Source organism: Eumetopias jubatus, unplaced genomic scaffold (assembly GCF_037043125.1).
Source record: "Eumetopias jubatus isolate StellerSeaLion01/CBP00866 unplaced genomic scaffold, mEumJub1_p1.0 scaffold_10, whole genome shotgun sequence".
Lineage (NCBI taxonomy): Eukaryota > Metazoa > Chordata > Mammalia > Carnivora > Otariidae > Eumetopias > Eumetopias jubatus.
This window is the reverse complement of record NW_028274816.1, coordinates 106,264,402-106,282,422: the sequence shown is the minus strand read 5'-3', so window position 1 is coordinate 106,282,422 and position 18,021 is coordinate 106,264,402. Positions and strand designations below refer to the sequence as shown.

Here is an 18,021-nt window from a genome sequence, read left to right as displayed (position 1 = left end):
CACACGTCAAATGTTATAACCACTTCAGAAAACAGTTTGGCAGTGTTCACTGCAGCTGTGCATACATTAAAATTGGAATGATACTGGGGCGCCTGGGGGGCTCAGTCGTTCAGCGTCTGCCTTCGGCTCAGGCCATGGTCCCACGGTCCTGGGATCGAGCCCCGCATCGGGCTCCCTGCTCGGCGGGAAGCCTGCTTCTCCCTCTCCCACTCCCCCTGCTTGTGTTCCCTCTCTCGCTGTGTCTCTCTCTGTCAAATAAATAAATAAAATATTTTTTAAAAATTGGAATGATGCAGAAGAGATTAGTACGGCTCCTGCATGAAGGTGACACACAAATTCGTGAAGCGTTCCCTATTTTTGATGCAGTTGATGTGTGATAACGTGGACTTGTGAACATTAACAGTGGACGTCAACTGTCACATTGTACAAAATCTCTGAAGTATAATTAAAAGTTTTTATTGAGCCCCTGGGAGAAAAAGAAAAGAAAACAGTTTGGCAGTTTCTTAAGAAGTTAAACATATCCCAATCCTCAGTATTTACTCAAGAAAAAGGAAAGCATATGTCCATAAAACAACTTGTCCACAAATGTTCACAGCAGCTTTATTTGTAATAGCAAAAACTTGAACAACCTAAATGTCCATCAACAGGTAAATTGATAAGCAAACTGTAATATATTCATATGATAGAAGAATCTTTCTCAGCAATAAAAAAAGAACAGACTATTGCTCATGCTACAACTGAATCTCAAAATCAGTATGCTGAATGAAAGAAACTAGACAAAAAAGAATACATACTGTATGATTCCATTTGTATAAAAGTTTAGAAAATACAGACTAATCTATAGTAACAGAAAGCAGGTCAGCAGTTGGAAGAGGTGAGCAGGAGAGAAAGGGCTCAAGGAAATTTCGGGGGATGGTAGATATGTTCACTACTTTATTTTTTAATTTTTTTTTTTTTAAGTAGGCACAGAGCTTGAAATCACAGCCCTAAGATCAAGACCTGAGCAGAGAGCAAGACTCGGTCACTCAATGACTGCATAACCCAGGTGCCCCAATTTTTTTAAGTAAGCTCTCTGCCCAACATGGGGCTTGAACTCACTACCCCAAGATCAGGAGGTGCATGCTCTACCTGCTGAGCTAGTCAGGTGTCTCAATATTCGCTACTTTGATTGTAATGATGGTTTCATGGGAGAAAACATATGTTAAAACATCAATTATACACTTTACATTAAATATGTGCAGTTAATTATGTGTCAGTTATACCTTGATAATGCTGTTTTTAAAAAACTCTAGGGGCACCTGGGTGGCTCAGTCGTTAAGCGTCTGCCTTCGGCTCAGGTCATGATCCCAGGGTCCTGGGATCGAGCCCCACATCGGGCTCCCTGCTCAGCAGGAAGTCTGCTTCTCCCTCTCCCTCTCCCACTCCTGCTTATGTTCCCTCTCTCGCTGTCTCTCTCTCTGTCAAATAAATAAATAAATAAATCTTTAAAAAATAAAATAAAATAAAAACCTTTATACTGTGGAGGGAGTGGTGAATTGGAAAATAACCATTTTCCATCATCGTAGTGAAGATGGGTTCACTTCTTCAAGCAAGAATCAATGGTCGTGAGGAGCCTGGGTGGCTCAGTCAGTTAAGTGTCTGCCTTCAGCCCAGGTCTTGATATCGGGGTCCTGGGATTCAGCCCGTTGGCCTCCCTGCTCTGCCGGGAGTCTGCTTCTCCCTCTCCCTCTGCCTCTCCCCCTACTCCCCTGCTCATGCTCTCTCTCTCTCTCTCAAATAAATAAACAAAATCTTTAAAAAAAAAAAAGGATCAATGGTTATTAAATAAATCTGAGGATGGGGAAGTCTGATGAGGAAGGGGGTATTTACATTGTCTTAAAGTGTCTCCCTGTCAATTGCTTATTAATTAAAGGAGAAAAATAGTAACTATACAGTAGAAAAATCCAACAAAACTTTGGGTGGCCAAAATTATCATCAATCATGGGCAGGTAGACATCTTGTGCCTCCAGGTGCAATACCTTGAAAAGGACACACTAATTTTTATATGGTATTCTGGCCACCAGGCAAAACCTGAATGTAATAGGGAAGAAAGAGCAGACCAAGCCAAATTAAGAAACATTCGATAACATAACTGGCCTGTACCCTCAAAAATGTCAGTGTAGGGGCCCCTGGGTGGCTCGGTCAGCTAAGCATCTGCCTTTGACTCAGGTCATGATCTCAGGGTCTTGGGATCCTGCACTGGGCTCCCTGCTTGGTGGGGAGTCTGCTTCTCCTTCTTCCTCTGCCCCTCCTTGCCCCTCTGCTCATGCTCTCTCTCTCCCTCTCTCTCAAATAAATAGTCTTTTATTTTTTTAAGTCAGTATCATGCAAGACAAAGAAAGGCTGAGAGAGAAACTGTTAAAGGAAAATAAGAGACATGACAAATGCAATACGTGATCCTGGACTGAATCTGATAAAGAAGGGGAAATACCCCAAAAGACATTATTGGGACAATTGAAAAACTTGTAATATGGACTATATGCTTTATATCAATGTTAAACTTCTTGAATTTCATCATTGTACTTATTGCGGTTATGTGTGTGAATCTCCCTGTTCTTAGGAAATATACATGGGGCAGCAGCTCTTTCTGCCCATTGGTCCCGTCCCTGTGCTTTAATAAAATCACCTTTCTGCACACACGCACACACAAAAGGAAATATACATGAAAATATGAGGTGGTAAAGGAACATAATGCATATAATTGACTTGCATGTGTTTATAAGATAATGGAATGATAGAACAAAGTGGCAAAATGCTAAAAATCGGTGTATCTGTGGGTAATTGGTGTATCTGTATTACTTTTGCAAGTTCCCTGTAAGTTTTAAATTATTTTATTTTATTTATTTTTTTAAAGATTTTTTATTTATTTGAGAGAGAGAGAATGAGAGATAGAGAGCACGAGAGGGAAGAGGGTCAGAGGGAGAAGCAGACTCCCTGCTGAGCAGGGAGCCCGATGCGGGACTCGATCCTGGGACCCTGGGATCATGACCTGAGCCGAAGGCAGTCGCTTAACCAACTGAGTCACCCAGGCGCCCAGTTTTAAATTATTTTAAAATGAAAGCTTTAAAAAATCTCCAGGCTAATGACATCAGAGTCTCTGGGAATGGTGCTGAGGCACTGGGATTTTATTTTATTTTATTTTATTTTATTTTATTTTATTTTATTTTGTTTTATTTTATTTTATTTTATTTTGTTTTATTTTATTTTATTTTATTTTTAAGTAGGCACCACTCCCAATGTGGGGCTCAAACTCACAACCCTGAGATCAAGAGTCGCATGCTCTACTTACTGAGCCAGTCAGGTACCCCAAACCATTGGGGATTTTAAAAAGCTTTCCAGGCCAGGGTGCCAGATATGGCAAGTAACAGTACAAGATGTGCAGTTAAATTTGAATTTCAGATAAACAACAAGTTAAAAACATTTTTTTAAAGATTTTATTTATGAGAGAGAGAGAGAGAATGACCAGAGGAGGGGCAAGGGAGGGGGAAAAGCAGACTCCACTGAGTGTAGTCTGACAACAGGAGTGGGGGGGCTGGGTCCTAGTACCTCCAGGTCATGACTTGAGTCAGATGCTTAACTGACTGAGCCACCCAGGTGCCCCTAAAAACATTTTTTTTTTTTTTTAGTATAAGTATGTCGCATGCAGTATTTTCTGCCTAACTAGCAAGGACTGTCTTAGAATACAACTCATTTTGATATCTGTACTCTGCTGGTCTTTGTAGAATATTAGAGAAATTTCTTGCTTTATCTGTCTTCTGTATACAAAATCGTCTCAATTCTCACTCGTGCAGAGAGAAGGGGACTGAAATAAATATAAGTAGATATTAAATGACCAGAGTTCATGGCGATGAACAGAAATGTCTCATGAATCTAGCACCTTCTGTAATAATAACAATAGTGGTCAATATTTTTTAGGGCGGATTATGTATATGGTAGCCAACCTCTAAGGTGGACCCCAATGATCCCTACCTCCTGGTATTCACAGCCTTGTACAGTCCCTCCCACATCATACCAGGGTTGGTCTATGTGACCAATAGCATAAAGCTGAAGGGATGGTATGTCATTCCTGAATTTCATTTACACTTTCATCTTAGGTGCATGACTTTGCTCTGAGGGAAGAAGTGTGGAGAGGTCCACATGGTGAGGAACTGAAGCCTTCAGCCTACAGTCGTGGGAACAAGGTTGGAAGGTGATCTATAGCCCCAGGCTTCTGAGATTGCAATTCGGCCAACAGCTGACTTCAGCTTCATGAAGACCCTGAGCTAGAAGCATCCAACTAAGCCACTGGCCAGATTCCCAATCCTCAGAAACTGTGTGAGAGAGTGAATGCTCTGTTGCTTTACACTGCTAAAGTTTGGAGTGATTTGTTACCCAGGGAAAGATCACTAATGTATCAAGATACAATGTAACACAATGTATCTGCTCAGTATACTTGTTTCCCAAACCAATTCTGTTTCTCTTTATCTGAGACAGAGGGAGGGGCGGGGCATGAGCATGAATAGGGGGAGGGTAAGAAGGAGAGGGAGAAGTAGAGTCCCCGCTGAGCAGGGAACCTGACTCAGGGCTCGATCCCAGGACCCTGAGATCATGACCTGAGCCAAAGGCAGCCACTTAACTGACTGAGCCACCCAGGTGCCCCCCAAATCAATTCTTTGTTGTAGGAACTTTGCACTCCCATTTTACAGAAATGGGAACCGCAGCACAGAAAGAGCAGGTTGCTCTAAATCACCTGCCCCGCTGGTAGCATCAGCGGGTCTGTCTGCACAGCCCTCAGCCCTAACAGGGAATTTCACGAGCCTTCCCTGTACCAGGTGAGGGGCAGAGTCAGCCTGGGTTTTTTTTTTAAAGAGAGAGAGAGAGAGAGAACACATGAGCATGAGTAGGGGGAGAGGGAAGGGCAAGGGAGAAGCAGACTCCCGGCTGAGCAGGTAGCTGGCTCGCGGGGCTTGGCCCCAGGACCCCAAAATCATGACCTGAGCCTAAGGCAGACGCTTAACCGACTGAGCCACCCAGGTGTCCTAGCCTGGCTTTGTTTTTTCATCTTACCGAATGCTCACCATAGAGTGAGGTGGAGGAGATCATTGTAGAGAATACCCCCCGCCAACACTGGTAGGATGCCTTCAAGTTAACATGACATTATGTCACACTTACCTATGAGGTAGGGAGGACTGATTCTGGTTTTTTTGGGGGGGGAGGGGGAGGCTGTTTGTTTGTTTTTTAAATAGGCTCCATACCCTATGTGGGGCTTGAACTCACCACCTTGAGATCAAGCATCGCATGAGCCAGCCAGATGCCCCCAGATTCTGTTTTCTTATCTCCAATTCAGAGATGGGCAAACTCAAAGCTCAGAGTGGATAAGGGCTTTGCCCAAATACAAACCTCACCTGGCAGTGGCTGGCGGGAGGAGCTGGGGCTTGAACACCTCCTCCTCCTCCACCCCACAGGCTACTGCCTAGTCTCCTTAAAGAAGGGTGTGGTTGCTGAGGTTGCAGAAGGTCCTCCCCATACCCATTACAGGAAGGGGTGTGTGGTGGGGGGCCTCACTGGGGACCCTGGAAGCTGTCCCCATGCAGGGAAAAGGAAGGGGAAACCCTCTCTTCTCACCCCACCCCTCGTTCCCCTAGGAGGTGCTCCCACAGGACAAAGAAGGGGTCAGGAACGCTACTTTCTCTGGGACGCCCGGCCCTTTGGCCTTTCACCCTAAATGCACCACTAGCTCTTGCCCTCTCTGGAAGTGAGAGCCGTGCGGCCACCCCTCCCAGTTCTGACATTGCCCACAGTTCTCTTCCCATGGATTAGGTCGCATTTACTAACTGCTGAGCTCTTTTCTTGACGAACAAAAGTGGACAAAATATGGACTTTGAACACAGCAAGAGGGTTTGGGGTTAGAACTGAGAGGGGACTTCCAAACTGATTCCTTATAGCAGGTGGCCAAGTGAGGTTGTAGGTAGTACCTTCCCGGTTTTTAGTGGAGAGTTTTATTTCTTTATTTTAATTGAAGTGTAGTTGACATATTATATTCGTTGGGGGTAAGTCACATAGTGATTTGACAATTATATACGTTGCAAAATGCTCGCCACCATAAATGTAGTTACCATCTGTCACCATACAAAGTTAGTATAATCTTACTGACTAAGTATATTCTTTCTTAAAGATCCCTCTGAACAGTACCTTGGTCTGAGGGGTGTTGGGGCTGATGTGGGCAAAAATGTTTGGGACCACGACTGGGTTTGCGACGTGACTGGGGGGGAAAGCTGGAGGTGACCCTTCTAGGAATCCAGGATAGACCCGATGACTCAGCAAAGGTTGTCCCTCTGTCTCCCCTGCAGGAGAAGAGTATAAATCTGCCACCTGGTGTAGGAGAGCCCAGAGAGGGATGTCTGCCTTCTGAGTCAGCCGGGGAGCTTGAAGACCAAGTGAACCTCCGAAGCAGAGTCCCCCCCCCGCCCCGCTGCAGCCGGCCCTCTGAGTCACCCTTGCCTGGCGGTGAAGCCGCTGGGCCTGGAATGTCTGCGGTGGCCCTCGGGCTGTGGCGGGGCTGGTGAGTCACCGCTGGGAGCTGGCAGAGTCAGCAAGCCCCACAGGCTCTTCTGCTGCGCCCGTTCTCATCCTGGAGCCCCGGTCAGAAGTCAGGAGGGTCTGGGAAGCAGGACCCCGGGGTTCTCGGGCAACAATACCTGCCATCGTCCCTTCCTGGGCTGCCTTCCACGTGTCCTCGACGCCCCTCGTGCACCCCCACTCTCTCCACCTGTCTGGGCCACTGGCCTTTGTATCTAGGCTTCCTCTTGGTTTCCCACCCCCTGTGACCTCTCTGACCCTTCACATCCTGGAAATCCGCCCCAGTGGACTGAGGGTCTACCAGAGCCCCCTCCCTGTCCCCACCCCTGCACACTAGGGCACTTCTCATGGTGCAGACAGGCTGGTGGAGTTGCCAGTGGATTTACTGAACTATTTTGATCAAGTCCAGCAGGCCCTTCCGATCCCTAGAAACTTCAGAAGGCCGTCTTTTCCATTCCCCAGCCTCCTGAGATGCTCTGGGGGTGGGGGCTGTGGGCTCCCCTGAGCATCTGGCATCTTCTCTGATCTCCTCCCCTGACCCTCCCCACATTCCTTCCTCTCCCCGGGCCCAGGCTACATTTTCCCTGGTGTGTCCACCGCAGGACCTGAGAGCCAAAGATCAGAGGGAAACAGGTTGGGGGGCTGCTGAAAGGTCTGCTCCAAGAGGGGGTGGGCTGAGAATTTGAAGCAACAAAACTGGCCTTCAGAGCAGCCTGCCCCCAAAACAAATCCCCAGAGCACCAGACAGGCACTCAGGGACCCATTCCAGAACCTTCTTGACTCTGGTCTGGCATCAGACCTAGGGTTTCCAGGGAATGATGTACACCCTTCTTGGATAACCTTGTGCCTCCAGGCAGGGGTGCCCAGGTCTTGACACAAACACTTCTAAGCCCATTAACTGTTGCTCAACAGGAAGCAGGATCACAAACACCCCCGCATCCCGTTTGGAGGCCAAATCTGAAATGACGTCTAATCACTGCCCGTGGATAGCCAGGAGATGGAATTTGGAGAGCTTGCCCGGAGAGAAGTTTTTCTAGACGGTGAAAAATGGGTGGTGGGCGGGCGAGGTTTCTAGGAAGCAGAGGTGAATTGCCCCCCTGATCCAGCGACCTCTCATCCCACACAAACACTTAATTTCATGCTGGAGCTGCTTCCTGGCCCCAGAGTTCACCTGGTAAGTGGACTTTATTAGACCCTGGAGCTAATAAGCAGAGCATGAGCTTGGTTGTTGCTGGTTCAGAGTACTCCGGTGAGTGGAGAACGAAGAGCCTGGGAAGGCGGCCTTGGGGGTCAGCCCAAAATGCAGCTTCCACCCTGCCCCTTCTAGACTGAGCCCTGAGGACAGAGGCGTGCACTAAGCGCTTGGACAAAGGCAGACGCAGTACTTTGAGGAGTCTCCAGTCTAAGGGACAGACATGGCTCTTAGCCTCCAGAAGCTTACGTAGGATGGGGAACGATAGCCCCCCTGGTTCACACTCCTGATCTCAGAGAGCCCCCAGTCTGATCCGGGAGACAAAGCCCCCACGCTGGAGAGCCCCCAGCCTGACAGGCACAGCATGACCTCAGGGTCCCCCAGTCCGTTGGCACAGGCAAGTCCACATTGGGTGTCATAAACCTTTACAGATAGAATTGTAGCTGCCCACCTTCCTTCGAGTTCCCAAGGGGTAAGTACTTCTTCCCCCCACTCTATCCTGCCCCTATGCAGAAAGGCAGCTTGACTGCAAGTTCTCAGTTCCCAGCTACCCCAGGAAACACCCATCCTTCATGGTCCCTCAACCCTCTCACTCTCCAGCCCTTTCCCCAGCCGGCTGGGATACCACCCCCCCCCCCAGATTTCGCAGTGGGGACATCGCCTCATTACCAAAGCTGTGGGCCACTATCCCGAGCTGGGTTTCCAATGACTGTGCCCCACTCTTCGGACCCAGGGGCAGCCCCTTGCCTGTGGGAGCAGTCCTACCCCAGCTAGGGCCACCCGATCTAAGGCACCCTTTCTAACTGAGGACACCTATAAAGGAAGTAGGGCTAGAAGAATCCGGGGCCCCATGCTCAGAAGAGAGGAGGGGGGGAGAAGAAAGGGGACACTTAAAGTGGCCTACCCCCCGGGCAACTGGAGATACCCAAATGTTAATCATCGATTAGCACAGTTCAGGTGGAAAGGGCAACTTTATTACGCGTAAAATGGACTTAACGTGGCGGGAGCTGTGGACCTAATTTCTTGAGATAAGGTGCTTTTAGGCTAATCAGCAGGCCTGTGATGCCTGGATATAAAGGAGCTACAGCAGACTTTCTTGAGACAGGCTCCAAAGGACCAGAAGGTAGGAGGAAGAAACCCCTGCCCTGTCCTTCTGGAATAGCCGGAAAGGAAGCCGGGTAAGGGAGAGGCTGGGACAGAGGACGGCTGGAGGGGATACTGGAGAGCCAATCTGCGTGAGAAATAAGAAGGCAGCCCTCAGCATTCCTGTAACACCCGGGTGACAAAGGCAGGAGGACAAACGAGGTCTGGGCCCGTTTCATCCAGGGGGTCTTCAGTAGGGGTGAAGAGCAGTAAGGAACCCTCCTCCCAAGCCCTGAAAACCAAAGCTAGACCTAGACATGTTTGGGCTGCCGGACCTCGTCTTCCCGCAGGGGCACCCTGGAAAGAGCCTCCCTGAGTAGAGAGAGTGAGGCCCGAGAAGGAGAGGATGGAATGGTCTTACTTGTGGCTTTCACTTGGGGCAAGAGGACTGTGATGGTTTAGGCGACCTCCAGTCCGACAGCTGGAAGGCGGGCTGCTATGGACCCTGGAGGCTCTAAGGGGAGACTCGCCAAACCACATGCCGGTGAGGTCCAGCCACTGGAGCCGGGAAGGGGGCTGGCAGGCCCACGGGTCTTGGCTGCTTTCTTCTGCCTGGGCCCTTCCCCCCACTGCCCTCGTCCAGAGCTCAGGGCCCCCAGCTTGCAGAACCCACACATGCTCTGAGGCATCAGCGGGACACGGCCGGCCATGCTGACTATCCATGAGAACGGTGCTTCCCTCAGCCCGGTCCCTTTTCTCTCTTTGCTCAGGAAATCACCCTTGGAAGATGGTGGCCGTGAAGATCTTCGGTCTCCTGCTGGCGTCCCTGCTACTGGCAGTGGTGCTAGGAGAGAAGACGGAGGGTCACTCCAGGTAGGGCTGCAGGAGAGGGGTCGGGCACAAGGGAGGATGACCTGGTTCTGGTTCTCCAGGGGAGAGGTGGGAAAGGGAGGGGTCCCAGGCCAAGGGGAAAGAAGGCGGAGGGGAAAACCGGCCAGCGCCTGTGTGCAGAGTGAGGGCCGAACCCGAGAGCATTTATTATGAGCTACTGTTGCCACAGGAGAGACTGTGGTTAGATCTCTGGAAGGACTTCTCAGTGGCTAAGTGTCTGAAGTAGATGACAGTATCTCCCTTCCTAAGGAAAGCCTTAACCATTCATTCCTGTGTGCATTCGATCAAATTGTGGAGAGGGCCCCCTGCGCGCCAGCCACAGGAGATACATTAGTGCTGAGTGGTCCACCTGTTCCTCGTGGAACACATGGGCCCCAGGGGGAAACAAAGAACCACCTAGGCGAGTTGCAAACTGTCCTGAGCACTTCGGGTTTGGGGGGGAGCGAGCAGAGTATCATGAACACATGGAGCAGGGGGCTCTGTGCTCTGGAGGGCCGAGAGAGACTTCTCTGAGTAAAGAGCTGCCCTGTTGGATGCAGGAACCAGCCATGTGGTCCATCCCTTGCATCCTGTAGATGGGAGGCACGGCCGTCAGACGGGTACGAAGAAGGGCAACATCTTGTAGAGGTTGCGAACTTAGACCTGGGCCCGGACCGCCTGAGGCTAAATTCTGGATCTGCCACCTAAGAGATGTGCTAGATGAATCTCTCTGCCCCTTAGTTTCCTCGATCACAAAAAGGGTGTAGAAATAGTGTCTACTTCCTAGGGGTGACGAGGGTCAAATGAGTCTGTCTGTCTAGTAAAGGGCTTACAGAGGACCTGCCACACAGTGAGGGCCATTACGGAGGAGTTCACTCTTTTTTTTTTTTAATAATTTTTTATTGTTATGTTAATCACCATACATTACATCATTAGTTTTTGATGTAGTGTTCCATGATTCATTGTCTGTGCATAACACCCAGTGCTCCATTCAGTACATGCCCTCTTTAATACCCATCACCAGGCTAACCCATCCCCCCACCCCCCTCCCCTCTAGAACCCTCAGTTTGTTTTTCAGAGTCCATCGTCTCTAATGGTTTGTCTCCAGAGGAGCTCACTCTTGTTCCTATCGACTGGGAACAAAGCCTTGAATCGGGGTGGGCCAGGCAAGAGGAGCAAAGGAGGGAACTGAGATCAGTCCTCCGGGATGAGGGGGACCCCTGATCCCTCTTTGCCCCGAAGCCAGAGTCACACACACCAAGGATGCAGGAAGTGGGTTCTAGAGCTGAGGATAAAGTCCCAGGGCCTTGATGGATAGACAAGAGGGGTCTGCATAAAAACGGACTCCCAAGAAACAGAGGCGTTTTTCTCTGACACTGGCCTCCTGTCGGTGACAATCATTTGCCCCTGCACTGTGATTCCCGTCACCCTCTGCCCCTCCTGCATTGTCCTGGCTTCTCTCTCTCTCTCCTCTCCCTGCCCCTCAGAGGCCACGCTAAGGTCAGTGGCTCCCGACCTCGAGGCCCCAGGTATGCTGAGGGGACCTTCATCAGTGACTACAGTATCGCCATGGACAAGGTCCGCCAACAAGACTTTGTGAACTGGCTGCTGGCGCAGAAGGGGAAGAAGAACAAGTGAGTTGAAGCACACGCTCCCTCCTGAGCCCGGGGCTGGCTGTACCTCCGTGCACACTGGATGCGACGCAGGCCACGCGGGCCGGCGCCTCCCAGCCCCACATGGTGCCTTTCACTGAGGCACTGATGGTGAGCTGGGCGACACGGTGGCCCTGATTGGGGCTCAGGCAACTGCTCGGTTGGGGGGGGGGGCAAGGCAATTTTCCACTCCTTTTCTTCTAAGGAGAGGGATCAGGGAAGAGGTAGGGGCTCCCAGAGGAGCCCCACGGGGCTGGAGACGAAGGCAGAGGGAACTGAGATGCTGCTGGCAGTGGTGGCCACTGCGGACTTGGTCCTTCTTCCTTCTCTCGGCCAAGTCTCTTACCTCGTGCTGGCTGCTCGGTCGGCATGGTGGTAGATGCTGGAAAGGCGGACGGTGGCAGCTGAGGACAAGCAGTGGGGCGGTTGAATGGAGAAAGAGGTTCGCTCTGCAGCTTGGGTTAAGGTCCCGAAAGATCAGAGCCTTTGGACTGGAGAACATCTGGAACCTCCCCAGTCCCACCTACTCCCGCGTCTTTACCTTACCAGCTGGAAACACAACATCACCCAGAGGGAGGCCGCTGGGGCCCTGGAGCTGGCCCATCAATCTAACAGGAAGGAGGAGGCGAGGGAGCAGCAGGGGTGAGTCAGCCCACAAGGGAAGGGGTGGGGGCAGGGCCTCATTGTTCCCTCTCCCAGACCCCAGAGCAGGGCAAGGCCCCAGATAAGCATCCCCCTCCACTCCCAGTTCAGAGAGGGGTCTTTGAGAAACTCCTGGAGGCCAGCCCAGGCTGAAGGGAGAAGCCGAGGAGGAACAGGGGCTGGGGTCCTAGGAGGGGTTTGGGACCAGAGTCCCTAAGATTGATGACTTTAGCGTGAAGAATCACAGAGTCAGGGAGAGGGGCAGCGAAAGAGACGTCAGGGAGACCTCAGGAACTGGCTTCCCCACTTCTCCCCGACACACCTCAGGAAGGATGTTTGAGGAACAGGGACCCTTTGAAGGCCAGTCCCTTGACATCAGTTACCCCCTATCTGAGGTAGCTGAGGAATCTGTGGACCATTCTAAAGAGTGAATGTCCGCAAAGTAATCTCCTGGGTTTGGGGGGATGCATTCGGGGATGCTCGCAGAGGTGGACGGGTGGGCGTTCTCCCACCTGAATTCTGTTCCGCGTTGCCTGTGCTGAAGAGCCCCTGTTCCCCTGGCCCACAGATCGGGGTGGAGCTCTGCAAGCTGAGATAAGGAGAGGCAGCTGTGTTGACTCCCTCCCCCCAACCCAGCTGCCCTGTGGAGTCCCAGGCCCTGTATTTACTCACTCCGGGTGGGGCCCAGGCTCAAACAGCCGGCCTGAGGCTTTCTCCTTGGCAGCTCTCTACCCAGGAAGGCCAGTGATGAAGATTTGCTCAAGGATTTACTGATTCGAGAGCTGCTGGCCTGGATGGTGGATCAGATGGAAGTCAGCAGGCTCAGGTGGGGCTGTCTGGTGGCTTTGGGTGTCTTGCGTAGTGCTTACAAGCTTGAGCTTTGGGGCTGGACATGGGTTCGGATCGGCACCCCAGCACGTGCTAGCAAACTAATAAGCCTCTCTGAACCTCAGTGTTGTCATGAAAACAAGGCTTATTCAGACCACTTCGTGGGATTGTTGTCAGGTTTAAATAAGATAATCCGAGGAAAGAGCTGAGAGCAACCCGGGAGGAGTGAGTTCAGTAATGTCGGCCGTTGTCATTACTGCTTGCACTTGGGTCTCCTCAGCCGGGTGGGAGGCTGCACTCACCTCCCCTGCCCACCTGAGCTAAGCTGCCCATCTTGGTCTCAGCTCTCCCTCTGTACCCTTGTCCCATGGCCCCTGGAGCTGGAGGTATGTTGCCCGTCTATAGCCATCATTGGTCTCATTGGTCCTGGAATCGATCTCACCAGCCAGGAAGCCCTTTAATCTATCATGTCCCAGAAACAAGGGATGACTAAATACCACGAAGGGGTCCATCTACCTAAAGGGGGAAACAGAACACTCATTCAAGATGCAGACACCGAGGCTTGGAAACCAAAACACATTTTCAGACTTTGCTGCAGGCGAGCTAGGGAGGGATGGAGGGAGCAGATCTGGGACGGCTTCCTGCAGAGAGCGGGAAGGGAAAGAGGAACGTGGCCAGAACCATGGAGGAGAGTATGAGAAATTCTCCATAGACAGATGGGTGCTTTTCAGAATTATTTTGCTTACTTATAATTAAAAAGGTAATTGGGAGGTAGGAGCAGCTGAACCATGGCTGGGCGCCAGGATGAGTTTACTTTGCTGATTCCAAGTAGATAATGACTCTCCTCTCCAACCACTTCCCCTCCTCTTTCCACTCTCCCCAGATTTCAGTGACTCAGACCAAACCCAGCTGGGGCCTGGACTCTGCCCTTCGCTCACTCAGGACTCAGCTCCATTCCAGGGTACCTAAGAGAAGCCAAACCAATCAAGTTTAAGCTGAAATAAATCCTTGTGCCCATTGTCAAAACTTGCTCAAATGTCTATTTGAGCACTGTTAATGTACGTGTGTCTGTGTGTTTGCATGCCACCCAATGAAAACGAGATATGGCTCCTACCTGCATCTGTAATTCATCTATTTACAAACACTTATTGGAAAGTTAACATAGGCAGGGGCTGTGCTAACTACTGGGAATACGGCGGTCAAGGAAATGGGCACAGTCCCTGTCCCCGAGGAATTCATAGTCCCATGATAGAGACAGACCTTAACTTAGACACACACACACACACACACACACACACACACACACACACATTAATAATCATGTAACATGCTGGGGCACCTGGATGGCTCAGTCCGTTAAGCCTCCAAATCTTGATTTCCGCTCAGGTCAAGATCTCAGGGTCATGAGATCAAGCCCTGCCTCTGGCTCTGCATTGGGCATGGAGCCTGCTTAAGATTCTCTCCCTCTCCCTCTGCTTCCCCCCCCCCCTACAAAAGAAGAATCACATCACATGCTAAGCCATGTGAAGAAAGCCTAGAGAGCTAGGAGAACAGAGCAGCCTCAGTGAGATGGAGTGGGGGGGTCTCAGCGCCTCTTGGAGAAAGTGCCATCCAAGCGGAGTGAGATGGCGAGGACAAGACAGCCAAGGGATCGGGGAGCCTCCATGAGTATTACCTCGGTGCTATTCTTACGAAGGAAGCAGGCAATGGGGAGATCAGAACAAACAGAGGCTGGACAGGTGGGCAGAGAAAGGATCTTAAAGGCCGTGTTAAAACTTTTCGGATTTTATCCTCAGAACAGGGGCAGGTTTGAAGAGCTATTTCGTTCCCAAACCATCATGAGTGAGGGTTATATCCCGAGATGAACAGCGATGACAATGGAAAAGGAAGACCAGTTAAGAGAATCCTCCTGCAGGATTCCAGGCTTACCCTAGGGTGGTGGGTGTGGGAGTGAAGGGAAAGGGGCCAACTCAGTTTGTCCAAAAGTCAACACCTTTATCTTCCAGTGTTCAAAGCTCTCCCTCTCCCCTCAGTCCACTGCCTCTCCCAATGCCTGGTATCCATAGAAGGCTATGTCTCCTCCCCCTTCATGTGGGCTACCTTGCCTAGAATGTCCTCTCTCTCCTTGATCTGGTCATACTTTAGGTGACACGAGTCAAACACACCTCGATTCAAAGACTCAAATCACTTACTAGGTCTGTGACTTGGCAAGTTAGTTCCTCTCTCTGAGTGGGTTTCCTGTCTATGAAAAGATTTGGAAGTACCTGACTCATAGGGTTGAAGGAAGTATTAATTAAGATAGTGCCTGGCACAAAGTAAATGGTCAATAAAAGTTAACTTTGCTTATCATTTACCCACCTAAACCTCAATTTAAAAATACAAGGGTATTCGTGTTCAATTGGGGAGTGGCAAGCTGGATTGGCTGAAGGGCTGGGCCGGGGGCATAACTGAGCAGAGTGGGGAGGGTGTAAGACAATGGGCAGGATCGGGGACTGTGAAAATGGAAGAGACATGCTTTCTGCTGACCGAACAAAACACTTTTGAGAACTGAATTTGCGCGAAGGCTGACCGTGTGCAATCTCTTCCAGCTCTGACATTTTAGGTTTCCTCTCCTCTAAACTCCTTGCGTTTGGAGAGTGTGTACCACACAATTTAGACCATGCCTTTGCTCAGAAGATAGAGTTTGGCGATTCTCTATGGTGGGACCAGTTGTCTCAGGGATAGTTGGCTCTCTATTTCTGGAGTCTTGGGTGTCTCTGGGGGTGAGCGAATCAGAAAGGGTTATTTAGATTAAATTTGTACAATGTTCTTATTACGGGCCAGGCATTATGCTCAGCTCTTTATAAAGCTCATCTAAAGCCTCATCACAGCATTTTAACATACTAGCTGTTAACCACGCACTACACTGCCTCCATGAGGTAGAGAATTAAAGTCCTATGCTCTTAGCCACCCTGTGCCTAAGGCCAGTGAGTCACTTAAAGCAAGTGACAGCATGTGTGATGGTCTGCATTCAGGGTATCCTGGAGCTGAGCGCTTCTGAGAGCCATTGTGAAATTGTCAGGAATTTTGTGAGAAGGTCATAAAATCATTGTTAGCTTGAAATTGGCCATGGCCAGAGTACACCATGGAAACTGACAAATGCTATAAATCAGAGCTCCTCCTTCCCAGCCCAGAGAGGGGGGTTGTTAAACATTTACCAGCTCATTACTGGTCAACATACTTTCTCTAAAATTATGAAAGAGAACAAATGTGTCTGAATAAGGGAATGAGCGTGTCTGCTTGAGTGTGGTAACCAGGTGTGTCTCCGGCCAATGTTTGCACCTGTAAGAGTGAGTGTGTGTGCATTTGAGGGTATGAATAAATTTGAAGCCATGAGTGTGAGGGATCAGTGCATGTGAGTCAAAGAGTGAGAAATGAGGCAGGTGTGTCTATGTGTGTCAGTCAGGAAAAGACCAGATTTTTGTGTTAGGGAGTGGTGTAGTAAGAATATGAGAATAGGAAGTAAATGTGTATATAAGGGGCTACTTGTTGTTTTGCAGAAAGGCGTGGGTAGGTATATTGAAGGTCAGTGTTTTAGGAGAGGGTGTCTGAAAAGGCTAGTATGAGTTGGAGGAGCAAATTTGTGTCTGGGGAAGTTTGTTTCTAAGGGGACTTAGACTATCTGAACTCAGTGTCTAAGGGTGTATCTGAGGGTGAATCTGAAATAAGACTACAAAAAGAGGAATGATTATTTTAGCCTTGGTCCTTGCATCTGCTAACATTAGATTCTGCTTCAAATAACAGAAAAACACCTGTGTTTTGGTAAGCCAACAGTGGCTTTGGTAAGACAACATTATTTCTTTCTTATAAGCATCCAGAGGCAGGTAGCTCAAGGCTGGTGTACAGCTCTGCTCCATGAAATCCTCAGGTCAGGGACCTGGATCATGGCTCGATAATCCCTCAAGGTCCAAAATGGTGGCTAAATATCCCTGTCACCAATCTCTGATCATATCTTCTTCTAATCCTTTTACTTGAAACCTCTGGTAACATTATTCACATTCGTGCTTTCACCTTGCTGACGATTCTGGATCTGTAGCTCTGCCCAGCTCTTTATGTAGATCGTTATACTAATACATCCAAATGACCAGTGGTCATCTCTCTTGTGATGTCACAGAGACCTCAATTTCAACATGTTCAAAATCACTGTTAATTATTTCCCCAGCTTCATCTTGTGGTCTCAGTCCCTGTTCCCCCACCCCCTTCTCCAAATGGCACCGCCCTGTTTCCCAAGACAGAAAACCAAGCACTTTTTCCTACCCACTCTGTCTCCATCTTATCAGTTTTACCATTCTGCACTCCAAGTATCTTCTGAAACTGTCAATTTCTCTCTACCTCATGGCCACTATCTTAGTTCTAGCTTGCATCATTTCTAGGTTGCTTTGCTATGACTGACTTAAGTCTAGGTTGTCACTTTTTTTTTTTTAAAGATTTTATTTATTTGACAGAGAGGGGGAGAGAGAGAGCGAGAGAGCACAAGTAGGGGGAGCAGCAGAGGGAGAGGGAGAAGCACCCGCCCTGCTGAGCAGGGAGCCCTAATCCTGGCTCCATCCCAGGACGCTGAGATCATGATCTGAGCTGAGAGCAGACGCTTAACGGAATGTGCCATCCAGGCGCCCCATTTGTCACTAACTTTTCTAAAACAAGAATTTGATCTAACAAGTCAAGTAACAACTTCCTGACTTAAGAATCCTTCATCAGCTCCTTTGTTAGGCTCAATGCTATAGAAAGCACCTATGGAGCTTTCTAAACACACAGATGGCTGATCCCGCTCCAAATCTGATGAGTAACAATCATAGGTGACGTTTACTTCTATGTCAGGCACTGCACTAGATGCTACGTTATAGATTTTCTCACTTCATCCCCACAACAACTTCATGAGTAGGTATTACTCTATACCAACTGTGGACACTAGAACACAAGAGATTCAGGATTTTGCCTGAAGTTACTGGACCAGATGCAGTGGAAGTGAGCTATGGAGCCAGGCTATCTAATTCCAAAGTCCAGGTTCTTAAAGTAAGGTCTGGCCTAGTCAGAATCTCAGCGTGTGACTCCAACAGGTAGGCTCCATTAGAGCTGATGGGTTGTGTTTCATGCTCAATTTGGAAGCTTTGGGGCCGA

At 49.4% G+C, this 18,021-nt stretch overlaps 1 protein-coding gene and 1 non-coding gene across 2 annotated transcripts; both read left to right on the top strand.

Moving 5' to 3' along the window:
• Positions 1-257: 257 nt before the first annotated feature.
• LOC114201187 (U6 spliceosomal RNA) lies at positions 258-359 on the top strand. The gene has a single exon (XR_015769387.1). It is a non-coding gene; the product is annotated as a U6 spliceosomal RNA (small nuclear RNA).
• A 9,300-nt stretch (positions 360-9,659) lies between these two features.
• On the top strand, positions 9,660-13,757 carry GIP (gastric inhibitory polypeptide). The gene is made up of 5 exons (XM_028093725.1): positions 9,660-9,745; positions 11,230-11,376; positions 11,944-12,036; positions 12,761-12,862; positions 13,748-13,757. The coding sequence occupies exons 1-5, from the start codon at positions 9,660-9,662 to the stop codon at positions 13,755-13,757; spliced, it is 438 nt and encodes a 145-aa protein (XP_027949526.1).
• The last annotated feature ends 4,264 nt before the right edge of the window (positions 13,758-18,021 follow it).